The sequence below is a fragment of the Odocoileus virginianus genome, chromosome 29 (genome assembly GCF_023699985.2).
Source record: "Odocoileus virginianus isolate 20LAN1187 ecotype Illinois chromosome 29, Ovbor_1.2, whole genome shotgun sequence".
Lineage (NCBI taxonomy): Eukaryota > Metazoa > Chordata > Mammalia > Artiodactyla > Cervidae > Odocoileus > Odocoileus virginianus.
Window position 1 is genome coordinate 29,056,011 of NC_069702.1, and position 19,019 is coordinate 29,075,029.

Here is a 19,019-nt window from a genome sequence, read left to right on the forward strand (position 1 = left end):
ACTTCCTGAAGTAGGACTAAAACTGCAGTAATGCTGAGACTCCATGTAAGATATTCTTGGTCAAATGAAATCATTAGTCAACTGAAAAAAAGCATAAAACATTACAAGGGAAAATACTAAAGAGGGTGTTATTGTGTTCTATGGGGTGTGGACTCAGCAGAAACTACATGGAACTGGAGAGATCTGGCAGGTTAGTTCTCTATGGAATAAAATAGTCCTTTTAATTGGAGTTTTCACAAAAAAGCAAAGAATTCTCTTTTGAATGTTAGCCAAAAAAAAAAATTCATGCTGCATTTTCATATGTAAAATGAGTCCCTTTTAAGTCTTAAACTTTTATTAGTCTGGTAGGTTTTAGAGCTTTTCGTGGGGAAGTAAAGCCCCATCGTGCCTGGAAACTGGACATCATAAATGGCAGTCATAAATTACTATCATAATATTCAGAAGCAGAGTCACATTGCAGGAAATAAAACCCACTGACAATCTGAATCGCTTCTGGAGACGCAACCATCTCCAAACTTCCCAACAGAAGTTAGGTGGAGCAGTAAGTTAAGAATCAAGGCCCTATTTCTCCATTCATTCTATAAACACACAATTTTCAACTGTGGGCTGTGTCCCAGGTAGTTGAAAACACTAGGAATATAGCGGTGACCAAAACAACCCCCAATTCCTGCCCTCATGGAGCTTTACTTTTATTGGGGAGAGACAATAACAAGATATGTTAACATGCCAAACGTTGATAAGTACTAAAGACAAACAGAATAAAGGATGAGGGATAGGAAGGTTTGGGGAAAGCTGCTTGTTTCCACTGAGGAGGGCATGGTTGAATAGAGACCTGAAGGAGGTGAGGAAATGGGCCACAGAGATGACAGGGGGTAGACAGGAAGAACATTTCAGACAAAGGGAAGCGCAAGTGCAAAGGCCCTGATACGGGCGCCATGACCAAGCCAGCGAGGCCAGAGCAGAGCTAACCAGGAGGAGAGAAGTAGGAGATGAGGTCAAGAGATCATAGCGTACAGTTCATGAGGGAAGTAAGGGCAGGTTCAGGGAGATGCACTAATTACGAAGCATTTGCAGTCATCTAGATGAAAAAGAATGGTGGATTGGACCAGGGTGGTGGTAGCACTCTATGCAATATAATGGTGAGATTCTGAATATCTGAATAACGTCAAGGGTAACTAGATAGGTTTTGCCAGTGAATCAAGTAAGGGATGCAGAGAAAGAGAGGTGTCCAAAAAGACTCTAATTGTTCTGGCTTGAGCAACTAGAAAAACTGAGTTGTTCACTGTGGTGAGGAACCTTGTAGGAAGAGCAGGTCTGAGGTGGGAAGATCAGAAGCTCAGTTTTGACATTTTACTTTGAGATGCCTGCATGCATGCTAAGTCACTTCAGTTGTGTCTGACTCTATGTGACCCTATGGACTGTAGCCCACCAGGCTCCTCTGTCCCTGGGGATTCTCCAGGCAAGAATACGGGAGTAGGTTGCCATGCCCTACTCCAGGGGATCTTCTCAATCCTGGGATCTATCCCAATCCTGGGATCGATACAAGAACGTGGTTCTTATATCTCCTGCATTGATAGGCAGGTTCTTTACCACGAGCGCCTCCTGGGAAGCCCTTTGAGATGCCAACTATCCATCCAAATATTTGTTTTCAATCGAACAAGGAAAGAAGTCTGGGCTAGAGAACTATACGCAGATGGCAACCGTGTATTGATGAATTAGTTTGAAACATCAAACAAAGGTCCTCTTTCAGGCTTTGTCAGTGGTGTGCTGGGTACCTTGGGCTGGGTACTGCGTACACTGGGCTGTACATCAGTCAGAAAGAAATGGATTATCACAGACCTCCAACTTCGATCACATAATATTTCTAAGAAATTATTATATTTAGAACAGTAGATACTAAGGCAATCAGTTCTCAACTAATCATAATCATAATCTCTCCCTTCAGGTGAATGAGTATAATGAGGTAGACAAAATGAGAAAAAGAATATCACATATATGATTAATTAATTAATAATAATTGTGGCAAGTCCTATACAGGAGAAGTTGTAGAAGGTAGACTATCTGTCAGTACATTTCTTTCTGGACAGTTTCCTCCATGACATGGTGTACACACACCACACTTTTTCTCCAGCAGTACAGTCTCTCAGGAACCCATGACATCACCAAAAGGACACATATGTTGTTCCCAAGGAAACAGCCAGCCTTTAAAGATGGTAAAGTATTCATGATCATCTTAACCTTTAAGAATCTTAAATGAAAATACTGTGTCCATCTCATCCAATTTTGAACTACTGATACAATGAGCTGTGATCCCTCCACATTTCTGGGACCAGGGGTCACATAAAATAAAGTACAGTCTGCATTTGGCTGAAATTAAAAACAGAATGCTGTACCTGAATTCTACTCTATATAGGTACTTGCATAGAATTTTAAGATGAAAGTTAATAACAAATGGAACTCTTCTAGTTGCAGCTGATGACACCAATATACACGGAGGGATGGAATTTTAGAGCTATAAAATACAATGATACTAGAAACAATGCAACCCAATATGACTCTCATTTGACAACATAGAAAACACAAGCTCAGGAAAACTGCATGACTATATGACCTGCTGGTGGTGGTGGTTTAGTCGCTAAGTTGTGTCCGACTCTTGCGACCCCTAGTTAGCAGCAAAGTCAAAACTAAACCAAAATCTTCTCAACACTTAATTAATGCTGCACCAGAATAATCCTCACTCTGATCTTCTCTGTTAGAAAGAAGAAAAAGAAATAATGAAATAGAGATACTGGTACAAGTTTTCAGTTTAAGAGAATTCTTCGGGAGAATGATTTATGAACTAAAAGCACACTTTATTAAAGACTTTTAATATCCAGGTGACTGGTGCTAAGAGAGGGGAAAAAGAGATAATGACTGGAAAGAGGTCCCCAAGAGAGCAAATGAAGAGCTTCAAGGGGGAGCATTTGAGATGGAGGAGCAGAAATGAGTCATTGCTCACTTCTGTATTCCCAGTACCTAAAACAGTGCCCAACATGTACTGTATATTCAAAACATACTGGCTGAATTTAATTGACTTGAAATAAATTACAGCCTATAAAAGACATATTGTTTGGGTTTCCCTGGTGGCTCAGATAGTAAAGAATCTGCCTCCAATGGAGGAGACCTGGGTTAGAGTCATTAAAAGCATGCTGGCTGAATTTAATTGATGTGAATTAAATTACAGCCTATAAAAGGGATATGTCAATATTATTTTGTTGGTGAAAGTCAAATACATTGAACCTCCATATAGTGATGTCAACAGACCAATAACTGCCACTATATCAACATCTTTGTATTAAATGATTTTTATATGTCATAGATGATTTAATGTGGTATATATAACTAAATCTACATGTAGAAAGAAAGAAAGAAAAGCTCTGTTGTGAGATTAATGACTTTAGATATTTGTGCAGTGCTTAACAATTTATAAAGCATTTCCACATATATACATATATGTAGGTAAATGTCCATGATATAATGATATATCTAATAAAATATTATACATACTTATAAATAAAACATATAATATAAATACTACATATTTTAACATATATATTATATTTATATATTGCATATCTTAAGTTGCATATATATATATTATATGTATATCTATATATGATGATGAACGTCATGAGCTGGCAGGTGACAAGGGTCTGAAATTAAACTTGGGTCCCTACCACTCCCAATTCAAGTGAACCTTCTACTTGTTTTCACTCTATTTTTAAAAGATGACAGGTTTTCACTTGGAATAATAGCAAGTTTGTGGGTAACGGTCATTGTCTTTGCCACCTCTCCCTAACAGGGAATGGGTAACAAGTAAGACATGGTACCACAAGATACCTTGGCATGTGGAGACCATGGGTATATATATCCAGGCCATCATTTTAGGTGCCTGACTTTCTCTTTTTAAAATATTTTATTGTTAAATACCTATAAATGGCAATTTACTTCTAATATCTTATAAAGGTTAAAATGCAGACCAATGACTCCAGCAGTGAAATAAAGGGTGCCCTGCATCCACATCAATGTCAAAGAGAAGAAAAAGAATTCTTTTACTCTTTAACCAGCCAACCTCAGGCTCACTGGTCATTCAAAGTGCTCAGGTTAGAGAAAGGGGCTACAGTCAAGGATCTTGCCCCGTCCCTGTTTCCCTGGCTCAGTCCTGAACGCTCAGCCATGCCTCACCTCGCCGTCTCCTTCCACTCCATCTCTTGCCCATCCACGGCCAGCAGTTCATCCAGTTCCGTGAAGAGCTGAGGGGGTGCTGGGCTGTCATCCTCCTCGCCCAAGATGAATCGGATGCGTTCTGCGGCAGGAGAGACTGCAGAAGTGAAAATACTGCGGTTAAACATCGGCTGGACAACCCTGAGCAAAGTGTAGCTCCGAGGTCTTCCTCTGTCCCCAGAGCTGGGGGGCTTCCCTTCCACATTTTCAGTGGACATCTTCCTCGCCGAGCCTCCCTCGTCCCCAACCTAAAGACAAAAGGTATCCAAGGCCTTCTCTACGCCTTTGTTTCTGAGCAGTGTCTCAGCTCTCCACCACGCTCCAGAAGGACAGAGCTCCGATCCCACCTCCCGACTGACGGAGAACCTTTAGCCCTCAGATGATCTGAGGCCCAGCCACGTGAGCTCCCCTCCTTCTCCACTGATGACCCATCCAAAAGTCTGAGACAGAAACCAGCTGGGGCCAATCATTTTCTCTACAGAAGTGGGAGGGGACAAGAGAGCACCCCAATCCTAAGTTCCCCCCGGCCCCCCGCCTCCCAGCCACCCTCCCTATGCCCAATGCCCAAAGCCCATGCCCTTGCAGGCTCCTTACTGCCGGTAACTGCCTAGCTGCACAGTTGATGAAGGAATATTTAACAAGACGGAGCCTCTTCTTTACATAATGGCAGTACCCAAAAATGTTTAGTCACACTTCAGTGCACTTGAAAAACAAGCCCAAGTAAAATATTGTACACCAGAAGGGGAAAAAACCTTCCAACTTGCTTGAGCACATAATTGAATGCCCTACTAGCTCCTTCTGACCCCATCTCCTAAAAGTCATGTAATGAAAAATTAACTAGAATCTCCTCCTGGATGTGGGCTGTTTTCTCTTTCTTTAAAATTAAAAAAAAAAAAAAAAAAAAGGAAAGCTTTTGGAAACGGACGGTTATAAGATAAATCCCATGGATACTTCTTATAACCCCCAAAGAATGGCATATACATGTGACTGTGGTCCAAGTCCAAAGAATGGTATATACATGTGACTGTGGTCCAAGTACACAGATTTATTCATCTGGAGAGCTATGTAGTAATATATGCTCTCAACCTAATAAAACAAAAAAATTCCTACCATCTGAAAACTGCTATAATACTAGGCAGAATAAAATTCCATAGGTCAAAATACATTTACTACAAACTCATGAAAAATATTCAACCTACCTAGTAATCAAAACTAATTATTAAAACAAAATACATGTTTTGCCTATAAAAATGGCAAAAACTTCAAAGAATGACATTCTCAATGTGGGCGAGGGTTTAGGACATATGCACCACCATTTTTCAATTTACATCACTGGTAGGAGTCCAAACAGAACCATCTTTCTGAAGGGAAATTTGAAAAAAATATGGAAATGTTTTCAAAGTATATCTTTCCTATGAGCCAGCAATTCTACCCCTAGAAAGATGTTCGTTTCAAATAAATAACAGTTGCTGTCTCAACATCTTATCTACAGAGGTGACCACTGTAGCATATTTTATAATTGAGAAAAATAGAAAAAGCCTAAATGTCCAAAAAGGAGGATTGGTTAAACAAACCATTGGTTAAGCCCATTCAATCAAATACGATGTCATCATAAAGCATGAAGATGAGATTATTGTTTTTTGACATGCATATCATATAATATTAATTGAAAAAATAAAACTACAAAATCACATGCATAAAGCAACCCCACTTTGCCAAAGAAAAAATACACATGTATCCATAAGAATAGTCTGGAAATGAGGGGTCCCTCAGTTTGCATGGTTCTAATGAGTGTGAATTTCAGCTACTACAGTTGAGTTAAATAACACCAGTAGCCCAGCACCACAGCTTACGTTTCAGTTGTGTGGTATATTAACTGTAATTGCATAAAATACAAAGCTCACTGCCAGCTCTTCAGTCCATCAGCTACCATGTAAATAACACACGTGCATCATGATCATGACCAATCATAGCACCCCTTTCAAAGTCTGCCAGTGACTGGTCACCACACATTTGTTATCTAGTTCATGCACAGACAGCAAAGTGCATAGTGCTGCGGCCTCCTTTTCTTGCAATGATAAATGCATATGACATGAATAATCAAAAGAGGGAGTTGGCCAACAAAGATGGAAGTACAGCCCAGAAACAAAAAGTACTAATGCTGGAAGTGAAACCTACGTCAAATACAAACGGAGTTAAGACCTAGCTGATTATGGGAATGTAGATAATGCTGCCGTTCCCCATTTGAGAGACTCCAGATGTACAGTCAGGGGAACTTAGTGAAAGCAAACTCATTAACATAAACAGTAAGGCAAGTGGTTGTAACAATATGATAATGATGTCCCAGAGGAAGTGATATTGGAAAAAAAAAAAAAGACCTTCACGTTAAAGGAACTCTCATACACATTTCCTGACATGGAAAGCACAAAGGATAAAATGTTGGAAGCTGATCCAGACTTAGGAATATGACAATTCCTCTTGGCATAGAAAAGATGCTCACTCCATTTCATAAACTGTACTACAGGAAACGAGCAAACTACTTCGGACAAGATTTTACAAAGAAATGAACCACTTTAATCTCAATGCTTCTAATGTTTTAAATTAGCTTGTACTAAATAAATACTGGTTTTATTATTTCCTTCATTTCCCTCTACCTTTACAGCCAACACTAAGAGAAACTTTAATGATTTGGAAAAATTTTTAGATGTCAAAGAACAATAATAACTTTACTCATTCATCATTAGGATTGTTTTATATAAGTTCAGCTTGCATAGTCATTTTTATGGTCCTGCAATACAATGCAAAGCAAGGACTGCCTGTATACATATCTTTTAAATGTTATTCAGTTTATTTCTAGGGCTTCTATTTTCTTCTTTTCACTTTCATATCAATTCTACATGCATAATTCATTCACGTATTGATTCAGCAATATTTATTGAGTAATGTCTATGCTCTAAATAGGTTTTGCTTCAGGCTTTCAAGATAAAGCAAAGAGCCTAGCAAAAAGATTCTAATTTATATGCTGGAGGGAAAACAAACATTAACTAATTAATTAATTAGTTAAGTGAATAAGTAAGTTAGTATATAAACCAGCAAACAAGAAAAACATCTGCAAATTGTTCTGTGCTTGCGGAACATTAAAACAAGGTAATTGAATACATAATAATATAAGATACAAGATGTTTTACTTTTGTAATTAGAAAAAAGTGGCTTTGAAATTTCCTAAATCTCTGGGAGAAAAAAAAACTAAAGTTCCAGGACTTTTGTGTAAAAACATTTGCAATGCCTTTCCAATCAAGAAATGGGATGTGTGATTATTTTAAAGGATCAGAGAACACATAAAAGAAATGATAGGAGGGTAAGAAATGATTGGCAGAATTTGGAATCTAGGTACTACTCCTAGCAAGTAAAGTGTTCACATTACTAAATATCTAGTTATTCAGCACAGTGGTTCTGAAACTGACAGTCACAAATGTGACGGATTTTTCATCAACATTCAACATCAAAGATCCCTGAGACAGAATGAGCTTTCAGAGAAGTCTATGTTTAGAGAATCAACTATTTGTTCATTTCTAAAAGATGCCGTGTGGCTTTGTCTTCACCTCTAACAGAGAAGAATGAACATCTCTCCCGCTTAAAGAACAGAGTCTCCTACACAGACACTGCACAGCTCATCTGCGCTGAACTGGGACCCACAGAGCCCTACTCTGCGGCCTGATGTTCTCAAGTTGGCAAAGTACAGCTCACGGCTTATCAGACAGCAACTCGCTGCACCTCTGCAAAGCGGAATCAAAGAAAGATGTCCTGTTACCTCCAGGTCTTCCTCTCTGGGCACCGCGACTGAGCACCTTTCATAAGAAGTCTTATTTATTAAATATAGTCTCTGAGCAACCAGTATAACAATCTCCAGGATAAAATTCCAAAATCATATGTCATAAACTGGCTTGCCACTCTAGTTTCTTTCCTCAGTTGCTCCCCTCACCAAAAGAAAGCTTCTCCAAGAATCAGAAATAAGAGGTATTGTATTGTCAATATCAACATGTGGGAGAGGCATCTTTCATGACCAACAAACACCCTCCCCAATTTCTAACATCATTATTAACGCAAAGATATGCAGGGTGCAATGCAGTATGTCAGGAATTCATTTTTCCCCCATAACTTTTGATCAGATAAAGAAATGAGCTAAATACAAGCCACACCACTACTTTCAGACTCTGGAGCCAAATTGGGTTTGAATCCCAACTCCATTACATATTTACTGTGTGATCTGATACAAGTTAGTTATCCTCTCTGTGTCTCAAGTTCCCCCACCTAAAAACTGGGATGATGATAATCACCAGAGTAGCTAAAATACAAGGTATAGATTCATTTTTAAATTGCCAGCCCTTACCAGCAAAACCTGCCTGGCTTCTAAGAAAGCAAGCTCTCACAGATATTAGCCTTGACAACCCCTCTATGTTGAAAAGATATCAGATAAGAAAGAAAATAGCCAAAGTTTTGCACATTTTACTTTAGTAAATTAAGTGGCTTCAGTATTGAGAATGCAAAGGTGTCCATACATTCCAGGAAACAGCCAATTAAAGAACAAGGGGAAAATAAATAAGCCCTTTTGATCTTAATTTAATACGAGAGGAGTAGGGGGTTTAAGAATATCAGAAAATCCAAAAAAAAAAAAGAATATTAGAAAATCAACTTGCTTTACACATGAACAGATTACAATTCTAAGTAATAACCAATCTAGTTTCATCATAAAAGAAAACCTAGAGAGAAAAAAATGAGAGAGAATAAGGTGGAGAGGGAGGTGGGAGGGGGGGACCGGGATGGGGAATATATGTAAATCCATGGCTAATTCATTTCAATGTATGACAAAAACCACTGCAATGATGTAAAGTAATTAGCCTCCAACTAATAAAAATAAGTGAAAAAATAAATAAATAAAATAAATAAATAAATAAATAAAAAATAAAAAAAAGAAAAAAGAAAGGAACGAGAAAGAGAAACTGTCAAATTCATCCAATCACCTTTGTCAGAACAGAAGGTCTGCAGATCAAAATGAAATTAATGCCTTTAATCTGCTTTGATTTTTTTTCCTTTTTTCATTCATCCTCTGGGTTAAAATGTATATTGGATTTTTGAGTGGTTCAAGAATTCCCTGGAGGGTCCTAACATGAATGTGGTTACCTCTGACCCAGGCCTACCTGTTGGCGGACAACGTGATGGTCTGCAGGGGTTGGGGACACCCGGTGCCATCAAACCCCTGCTACCGACAGGAAGAAGGCAAACGCATGGCAGGAATGCTGTCCACCCACTGCCACCACCAGCCACCACAGCAGACATCATCCTCACAACTCTCTCCTGCAGAGCTTGAGCTTGGCCTCCGCGTTCATCTGGGCAGCCACTCTCCACTCATCCGCGATGGCAGATGCGACGAAACCTCTTCACCATGCCTTGGCTACACGGCAGTCTACTCCCCACTTGCCTTTCTTGTCACTCTGGCCTCAGTCTGGGTGTCCATCCTTGCTTCCCACAGCAACCCAGAAGTGTCCCATGACAGAATACAACTACACTATTCTTTTCCTTTCTTCTCTGATTCCATTTCTGAGGCCCAGTTGAAAATTCTATCTTTTCCAATGAGCTATAGTAACCATTCCCCAGAAATGTGAATCTCTCTTTTACTGAAATCATAACTACACTTTGAATTATTCACTGAGGCACCAACCAATACATGGCTTGCTTGTTATCACCTAACATTTCTAGATGTGCCTTGTCTCTCTAACTAGGTCACTGAGGTCCTAGAACACAGGGACTGTGTTTTATGCACCCTCCTTAAAGACTAATATAATACTGTGCCCGTTAAGACTCACTCTGAGTATTAATGAATTAGATATGGCTAAAAAACCTTGTACATTTTCCAGCACACAAATATGTAACTTCTTGCAAAAAGCAGCTGACATTAAGGACTCTGAAATGGAAAATATCTAAATTTTGAAAACTTCCCTTATTCTCCCCTTCCCCTTAATCCATCTCTGCATGAACTGTACCAAAATACAGTCACCATTTCCTGTCATGTCACATAAAAAAGAATGAATACTTCAGGTGAACTATTTTCCTCTGCTAGATGCAATCTCCTCCTACCGTGAGGGACCACAACATTTACTGTGCACAGCTATTAAGACATTTGAGATCCAAGGCTCAGTGCATTATTCATTGCTGTACTTTGTCTTCACAGTTTTTCATGCCTTACCTAAACTGTTCTTGGCACCTATCACATACACAGTGAAGTTATACAAAAGAGAATGGATGGAATATTGAGTAAAAGAATGAATGAAAAAAAATGAGTAACATCTATTCTGCCCCAGTGCCTCACAAGATATCATTCTATGCTTCTGTCCTCTGCCTCTTGTTAATAAGCTCAACTAGGAAAATGACATCATGGAAAAATGCAAAAAATGGAAAACGGGGGGTGGTGGGATTAGCATGATTTGAAGTATAGTTCCTACACTTTCATTTGGTAATTTAATTGATTAGTTTTCAGTGTATGCAACATGCCGTGGTATTTGTTGAGATAATACAAATATTTTTAAGCGAAGATCTCTATCTTCAAGGAAATTAATGCTGGAAGATAACATATAATAATGGAAAACCTGCTGTCAATAAAAATGTAATAATACGTAAGATTTCTGAATGGTTACATTGGACTAGGCATTGTGTGAAGCACTTTCATTTACATAGTTTATTTTACACAAGCCTATGAAATATCCACTACTATTATTCTCTTGTCCTTCTCTCACACTACAGCTAGGGAAACTGAGTATTAAGAAGCTACGAGACTTCTTCAAGTTGACACAACAATAAGTGATATGACCTCAAATCCACTTGTGTTATTTCCAAGCACACTTCTTAGCCACCACACCCTAATGGATGATCTCATCTTTAAAAATGCTCAGATTTCCATATGAACAGTACAGACAGTAAATGTACTGGATTTCAGAAGACGCAGAAATCATAATGGCATTTGAAATAGTCCTAAAGTAAATTAATTGAACATTTGGTTCATTATCTGCTGAAAGGCAATTTGTGAACGTGCTCTTTTATTTTTGGTCTGTAAAACCTCCCACTGTGGTCACCCTGCAGGCTACCCCAAAAAAACTTTTTTTCAATAGAAATAATGATCATAATGAACATTCATACTGAGCATGACAAGTTTACATGCAAATTCCCTTCTGTGGGTTAAATGAGGACTTCTGGATTTTGTATTTTCTCCTTGTCAAAGTCCACCATCTGGTAAAGTCTTAGCACTCAAACCAAAGTATAAAAAGAAATAACTATTTGTTTCTCCAACTTATTAATATGCTATCACCAACTGGTTTATATAGTTATCATTTTAAGTATTCACTTCTCTTCTTCATGCTGAGATAAAAGTTTGTAGGTCGATATCATGGTTGTTAAAACTTTCACAATTTATCTATTAGGCCACTGTAGTATTCAAATACACTTAAATGTATATATCAAATCCTCAAACTTCTTTTCACATTCATAACTACAAGAAATGATTAAATAGCTAAATATATAAATCTCCATATTCATATAAATCTTCAACATACACACATACACTGCAATGGCATCTGTTACTCTGGCCAACCTAGCAACCCTGACCTTTTTTTCCCAATAATAGCACTTCATTTTCCTTGGAGAAACATCTTTATACTTAGAAGTCCACTGAGATTGAATTACCCGCTGTGGGCCAGGCCTGGAAAATAAGAACATCACGATTCTTGGCCACAATAATTAATTTTTGACTGGATATTTTATCTAATCCAGGCCAAACAGAATAAATAAGCATTAGCTTTTTTTTTTTTTTTTTTTTTGAACTTCCAAGAAATAAATCTTCACTTTATGCTTAAGGTGCAAAGATGGAAAAAAAAAAAAAAACGTGCAAAGTGTAGATGGCCACCTTGCAACCTTCAGGGCAAAAAGCCCGCCTGGAAATAAGGAACTCAGAACCAAGACAAAAACAGGTTCCTGATATCACCATTTAAGCACCTAGATCCAACCAGGCCTGAAGTCAGTAACTTTTCAATCATATGTAAGGATTCCCTTTAAGCTAAAAGTAATAGGAGGCAATTTTTTTTGTCACTTGCAACCAAAGAGTTATGATATAGATGTCTATGCTTCCATTTGAATGAGTTAGGGTAGTGCGAACCTATATTAGCCATCCATGTATCAGCTCCCTCAAATTAACTGAAGAATCTGTTTTTATAAATCCAACTTTTATTGGAGTGATCTGTTCAAGTCATGAGACTTTCTCCATGCCTGAACTCACCTCTTCTTCAACATATCCAGAAAATGACTATTGATTTACATGCTGGCAGGCTCTAGACAGGTAAATTAGACGGTTACTTTTTCTGTTTCAAATTAGTGAAGAAATTGAAACAGCCAAATAGCATTCATTAAGGTGGATAATTTTTTAAAATACTTAGGTATCCATGTATTTTAAGCTCCCACACATGAAAAGCTGCCAATTATCACAATTATCCGTAATATGCCATGACATTATTACTCAGCTATAAAGAGTCAACAGCAGTAAAAGCCTGGATTTCAGAATGCTACCAATTTCAGCCAGCAAGAGGTGATAAAAACTGGAGTTTGCTGAGACATTGTTGGAAAATACCTGTGTCTTAGCCTTTCATCTTCAAAATGTTGGGAAAAAAAATAATTTACCTACAGGTAGCATTACAAAAATGTTACCAGGATGCCAGTCATGTCTATAAGCTATTCAGAATTCTTTAGAACAAAAAGGTGGTAGCCCTTACATTCTCCAACTTATTCTGCATTTCTCCTTCATAATCCCTGCTAACACGGTGGGTTGGAAAATTAAAACTAGGCTTTTCAGCGGGGTCGCTGTGTGTATTTACAATGCTGCTGGGGGTTCCCCAGTGGTCCAATGTTTAGGATTCAGTGCTTTTACTGCCATGGTCTAGGTTTAATCCCTGATCAGGGAACTGAGATCTCACAAAACCACAGCATAGTCAATAAAAAATTATAAATGCTGCTAAGACGTTCACAAAGAAGTAGTCCCAGTGATGACCTAGCAGTCAAACAAATTTTATCTATGAAACTTCAGGGCACATCATATTGAAAAAAACATTGGCTCAAAGTCTTTGGGTCTGCTGATGCTAATTATATTAGTAACATTATTCCAATATTTCAAGAATCTCTATCAGAAAGACATAAAATTTCAATCAGCCATTTTGGGTTTTAGCAAGCTCAGTAGTGATCTAAATTAGGTAACTGTTAGAGACTGGAGTGTGTCCCTGACAATATTCATATGTTGGAAACTCTAGTCTGTAATGTGATAATAGAAAGTGAAAGTGAAGTCGCTCAGTCATGTCCGACTCTTTGCGACCCCATGGTCTGTAGCCTGCCAGGCTCCTCTGTCCATGGGATTTTCCAGGCAAGAGTACTGGAGTGGGTTGCTGTTTCCTTCTCCAGGGGATCTTCCCAACCCAGAGATCGAACCCAGGTCTTCCACATTGCAGGCGGATGCTTTACTGCCTCAGCCATCAGGGGAGCCTGATGTGATAATATCTGAAGATTATTAGGGAGACAGTTGAGTTTAGATAAGGTTATGAGAGTGGACCCCTGATAATGTGCTTAGGGCACTTATGGGAGGAGACATCAGCGAATTTACTTCCTCTTTCTCTCCGCCATATGAAGAAGACACAGGGAGAAAGCTGCCGTCTGAAGCTTGGAACTAGGCCCTGACCAGGGGATAAAATCACCTGGTACCTTGATCCTGACTTCTTGGCCTCCATAACTGTGATGAATAAATTCCTATTGTTCAAGCTACACAGTCTACTATAATTTGTTATGGCAGCCTGAACTAATACAGTAACTAAACTAATCAATGGTAAAACTGAACTTTTTGACTTTTTTTCTAGACTTCACTTATCACCCTATCATTTTCCCTACTTCACTGAATCCAAGTTTGCATGGTATTCATGAGCCCTTGGGGAAGAAATGGGCTCACAGAAAAGTAATAACCCAATTTCATTGACACTGTCCCAGTTGCATATCGTGAAAAATCTGTAGTCTGCACCCCACTGATATATCTACCTCCCAAGTATTTTCTGGGTCCCCAAGGGATGATTCACACTTATCCTTTTGGCTCTATCCCCATTGTTGATGCCTTCTGTCTGCAAAATCATCTAGAGAGGGTACTACACTGTAGACATAGTCACTAGGGCCCAGCATGACAGTATCAATACCCTGCTAAGGAAGCCAGCATCCAGAGTTCCCAAGGCAATACCCAAGGTGCCAAAGCAACACAGTAGTGAAAAAAACAGCAAGTGACCAACAAGTCTGAATGGAATGTCATGACCAATAATGTGGATCTGATGAGTCAGTACATTGTTCAGAGTGTTGTTTGGCCCCTGCTAGAGTCGTAAGTTATGTCTTTTGACACCTATTACATGCCAAAGAGTTTCCAGATGAAAAAACGACTCAAGCAAGGAAGAATTCCTATAACCATGCCTATTCACTCAAATGTAACCAGGAGGGTGTATCTATCTTGTTAAAGTTACAAGATACCTAATGCCTTGCACATTTGGATAAGCATTAACTTTGGTTCTTATTTTTAACTCCCTTCTAGTCTTTTGTTCAGATCAAATTCCTTTCCCCAAAGAACCAGCTTTATCCTGATCCTTCAGTGAATCAATACATTCCGTTTTGTTTATTCCAATTATAATTGGGCTTCTTCAGGCTTACTGATTTATATAGTATGTATAGAAAAGACACCAGAACCAAATGTTAACAATTATATCCCTAAATGATAGAATTATTGATGATTCTTGTCTTCCTCATTTTGCTCATGTGTAATCTCCAAATTTTCTAAAATTAACATTAAAGTCATTATTATAAGGAAAACAAACCTATTAAGGTATATTTAATTGCTAACTTGAGGACAGTCATGCCAAATTAGTGCCAAGCACTTCCCTACCATACTTGAAATTGCAGAATCTCAATTATCTTTCTCAACAAAACAAGCATAACCCTCATGCATTTGCCTTTACTGCTGTCTAGGGATTCAAACAGCCACTTCTGAACCATGTTACAGGACTGGCCATGGTTCTGAAAGCAAGCTGATGGAGCAGCCACAAAGTTCTAAAAATAATTCCATGGACACAGAAGAATGGGGATGGGGTGAGGGGCTTCATGCAATTGGCTTGGGAAAGCAAGATGCTTTCTGTAAAGAGGAACTCACCCTCTAATTAAGACAGTAAAGAAAATGGCCACCAGCATGCTCTTCCTAAAAGACAAAAAAGTTCCCAATGCATGTCAGTTTCCATTTCCATTTTCCTTTAATTTCTTGCTCCCTACTTCACTTCTCTTTGCTCTGCCAGAGCTGTCCATGATAAGCTTTACATGATGAATCACTCTGCTTAAGAGTGAATACATCAGCATTTTCTCCAGGTTCAACTGAGAACAATTATCAGCACAATTTATACCCTGAGGTTCCTAAAGTCAGACTCAATTCTCATCAACATTAAGAAATCTACCCAATTCCCAAAATATCCTCTACAGACTTGCTCGAGTGCAACTCTTTTCTATGCAAAGTAGCTAAATTTATTGCTCCAATATTAGCATCACAACCACCACGGCTAATGCTGCCATTAGATGCCTGCATATACAAAAGAAGGCATCCTCTTTCCTGTAGACTCTCTTTCAAAATGCCTATGAATATACAGGCACCAGGCCTGAAACAATCTTTAGGACTTCTGACCTCATACCCACAAGGCCAAAATATTCTACCCATCTTTCCTGGATAGTGATATTGAGAAAGTGATTCAAAACATAATCCCATCAAAAAGGAAACATTACATAGGTTCTAATTCTTTCTAAAGAAAAACAAAGTCACATTCTCCACAGGTATATCACTGCTCTAAGGATTTTGACAGAACTCTGAATGTAATACAGAAACATCAGCAAGATTCTATAGTAAGCTTTTCTTGTTTTCTGCCTTAAGTCTGCTCTGACTTGAAGATCCAAAATTGGTGGTAAGTGATCTCCTACTTCTTTAAAGCTTAATTCCATTCTTGGTAAATAAAAACATACAGCAAGTCCTCCAACCTCACAGACCTGACTTTAACAGTTTCACTGTTCTCACACAACATGATGCTTCATTTGCCTTGTTTTAACCTTGAAAGAAAAGCTATGGCAAACCTAGACAATGTATTAAAAAGCAGAGACATCACCTTGCTGACAAAGGTTCGTATAGTCAAAGCTATGGTTTTTCCAGTAGTCACATATGGATATGAGAGTTGGACCATAAAGAAGGCTGAACACTGAAGAATGGATGCTTTCAAATTGTGGTGTTGGAGAAGACTCTGGAGAGTCCCTTGGACTACAAGGACATCAAACCAGTCAATCCTAAAGGAAATCAACCCTGAATATTTATTAGAAGGATTGATGCTACTTTGGCCAGCAAGATTGAGGGCAAGAGGAAAAGGGGGTGACAGAGGATGAGATGGTTGAATGGCATCACTGACTCAATGGACATGGGTTTGAGCAAATTCTGAGAGATGGTGAAGGACAAGGAGGCCTGGTGTGCTGCAGTTCATGGGGTCACAGTCAGACACAACTTAACAACTGAACAACAACAACAAAATCTACCCAGAAGGCTCTGCATTATTGAAGCCAACTAGCAACATAAGTCCATTGGCCAGCAAAGATCTCAAAACCAGGCCGAAATTTTAAAGACTGCTGGTAAAGCCTGAATTCAACTACTTCAAAAATGGCACATGAATAACCAAAGTGCAATTAATATAAACAATAAGCTTTCATGCTGTTTCATTAAGTACCTTCCCAAATTATCAATAGAGATTTACTAAATCCATTTTCAACAGACAATTAAATGAGATCAGCTAAGTTTTGAGAACCATATTTTAGAAGAGAAGAGCATCATTTGTTATAGAAATAAACTTCCTTCTGAGTTATCCATACAGTTAAACTACACAAAGCTGATGGCCAACATAGATCAGACTGTGCGTGTGGGCTGACTAGGGATTTTCATTAACCATTAAGGTCTGCTGCGAATCATCTATGTATTTCACAGAGTAATATCAACAAACTAAGGAAGTCACCCTTTTCAACATAGTATGTTTTCACTATAATCCTTCTATCTGACATTTCATTACCCCTTATATAAAAATTCTATGTATGACTTCAAGTCATCTGGAGATAACCTCAGTTCATCAGAGGAGAAAGTAAATGAACACCACTTCAAAAGTCATTTATTATAAACAGCCTGAGTCTGCAGAAAGAATAGGCAAAGAGAGTAGTCACTTCCAAGGCTTGTGGTGATGTATAAGACTTGGCCATTCCTTAATCAGCTGCAGAATTTCCAATTAATTATCAGTCACAAAATTTAGAGTTCCTTTGCCTTCTCAGACCACTCTTTCTCTAGATCCATCATGGATCTAAGCTGGTTTAGAAATACTTTTGTCAATTTATCACATTTTTGAAAACCTGCTGAGCTAAATCACTTAAGTCGTGTCTGACTCTGTGTGACCCCATGGACTGCAGCCCACCAGGCTCCACTGTCCCTGGGATTTTCCAGGCAAGAGTACTGGAGTGGGTTGCCATTGCCTTCTCCATTTGAAAACCTACATAAACTCAAATCTGTCTTTCCTAAAACTATGTTCAAAAAATGCTCTAGTAACCTTATAGAGATTATGCATTCACCCCAAAATTGTCCAACCCCTTTGCCACTTTCCTTATGTGGAGGGGCAGGCAGGAGCCATGAACAAAGTGGGGTATCCGGGATTCAGATATAAAGGGACACAAAGAATGAGACAGGAAACTCTTAATAAGGCAATAGAAGATCTCTGGGTCTGAATAAATGAGACAAGTCAAAATCTCTGATAGGAAGCCAAGGCCAAATGCCAAAGTGAGCAACTCTAAACAGCAAATCTAAAGGAACCAGGAGAAAGAATCAAGATCAAGTAACCAAATTAAGAGTGAAAAGCTAGGATAAACTGAGATAAAAGCAACAGTATCAATAGGTAAGTGAGTCAGTAGGTCAAAGCAAATATTAAATATAAATACTCAAGTTGACTAATAGTGTGAAAATGACCTAAAGAACTACTGTTGTTTTAGGGGGGTATGATGAGATGTGGTGATTGTTCTCAATATATTTTAAGGAGGACTTACAAAACTATGTGTGCTAAGTCACTTAGTCATGTCCAACTCCTTCCAGTCTCATAGACTGTAGCCCATCAGGCTCCTTTGTCCATGGAATTTTTCAGGCAAGAACACTGGAGTGGATAGACAATTCCTTCTCCAGGGCATCTTCCTGACCCAGGGACTGAACCCACATCTCCTGTGTCTCCTGCATTGGCAGGCAGATATTTTACCACCAGCATCACCTGGGAAGCCACGTAAGATACTAAAGACTCTCCAAATCTTGCTGATAGATTGGCAAATTCCCCCCGTGTAATCAACAAAAGGTACACAGGAGCTTTTTCTCACAATCTCAGGGGAAATATATCTTTATAGCTTAGGAAGCATTCATGGTTCAGATGGAGTTCTGCACATGCCCTCCTGTCTAATGACTGCCAGGCAACTTAATTATTGAGACAACACAACCCTGAGTAAACAGTAATCATGGGTGGAGTGATGGAATCGGAATTATAAATCCCAGATCCCATGCTCGGCTCCAATTCCAAATGGTCAAATCCCCCTTTACCCTCTGACTC

At 38.8% G+C, this 19,019-nt stretch overlaps 1 protein-coding gene across 6 annotated transcripts in view; it reads right to left on the reverse strand.

Moving 5' to 3' along the window:
• SLC4A4 (solute carrier family 4 member 4) overlaps positions 1–19,019 on the reverse strand; it is a 422,503-nt gene that overhangs the window by 204,575 nt on the left and 198,909 nt on the right. For all 6 annotated transcript variants that reach the window (XM_070458312.1, XM_070458313.1, XM_070458310.1 and 3 more), the window contains exon 4: positions 4,225–4,360. In XM_070458312.1, the coding sequence (XP_070314413.1) occupies positions 4,225–4,360 (136 nt within the window). The remainder of the gene's footprint in view (positions 1–4,224; positions 4,361–19,019) is intronic.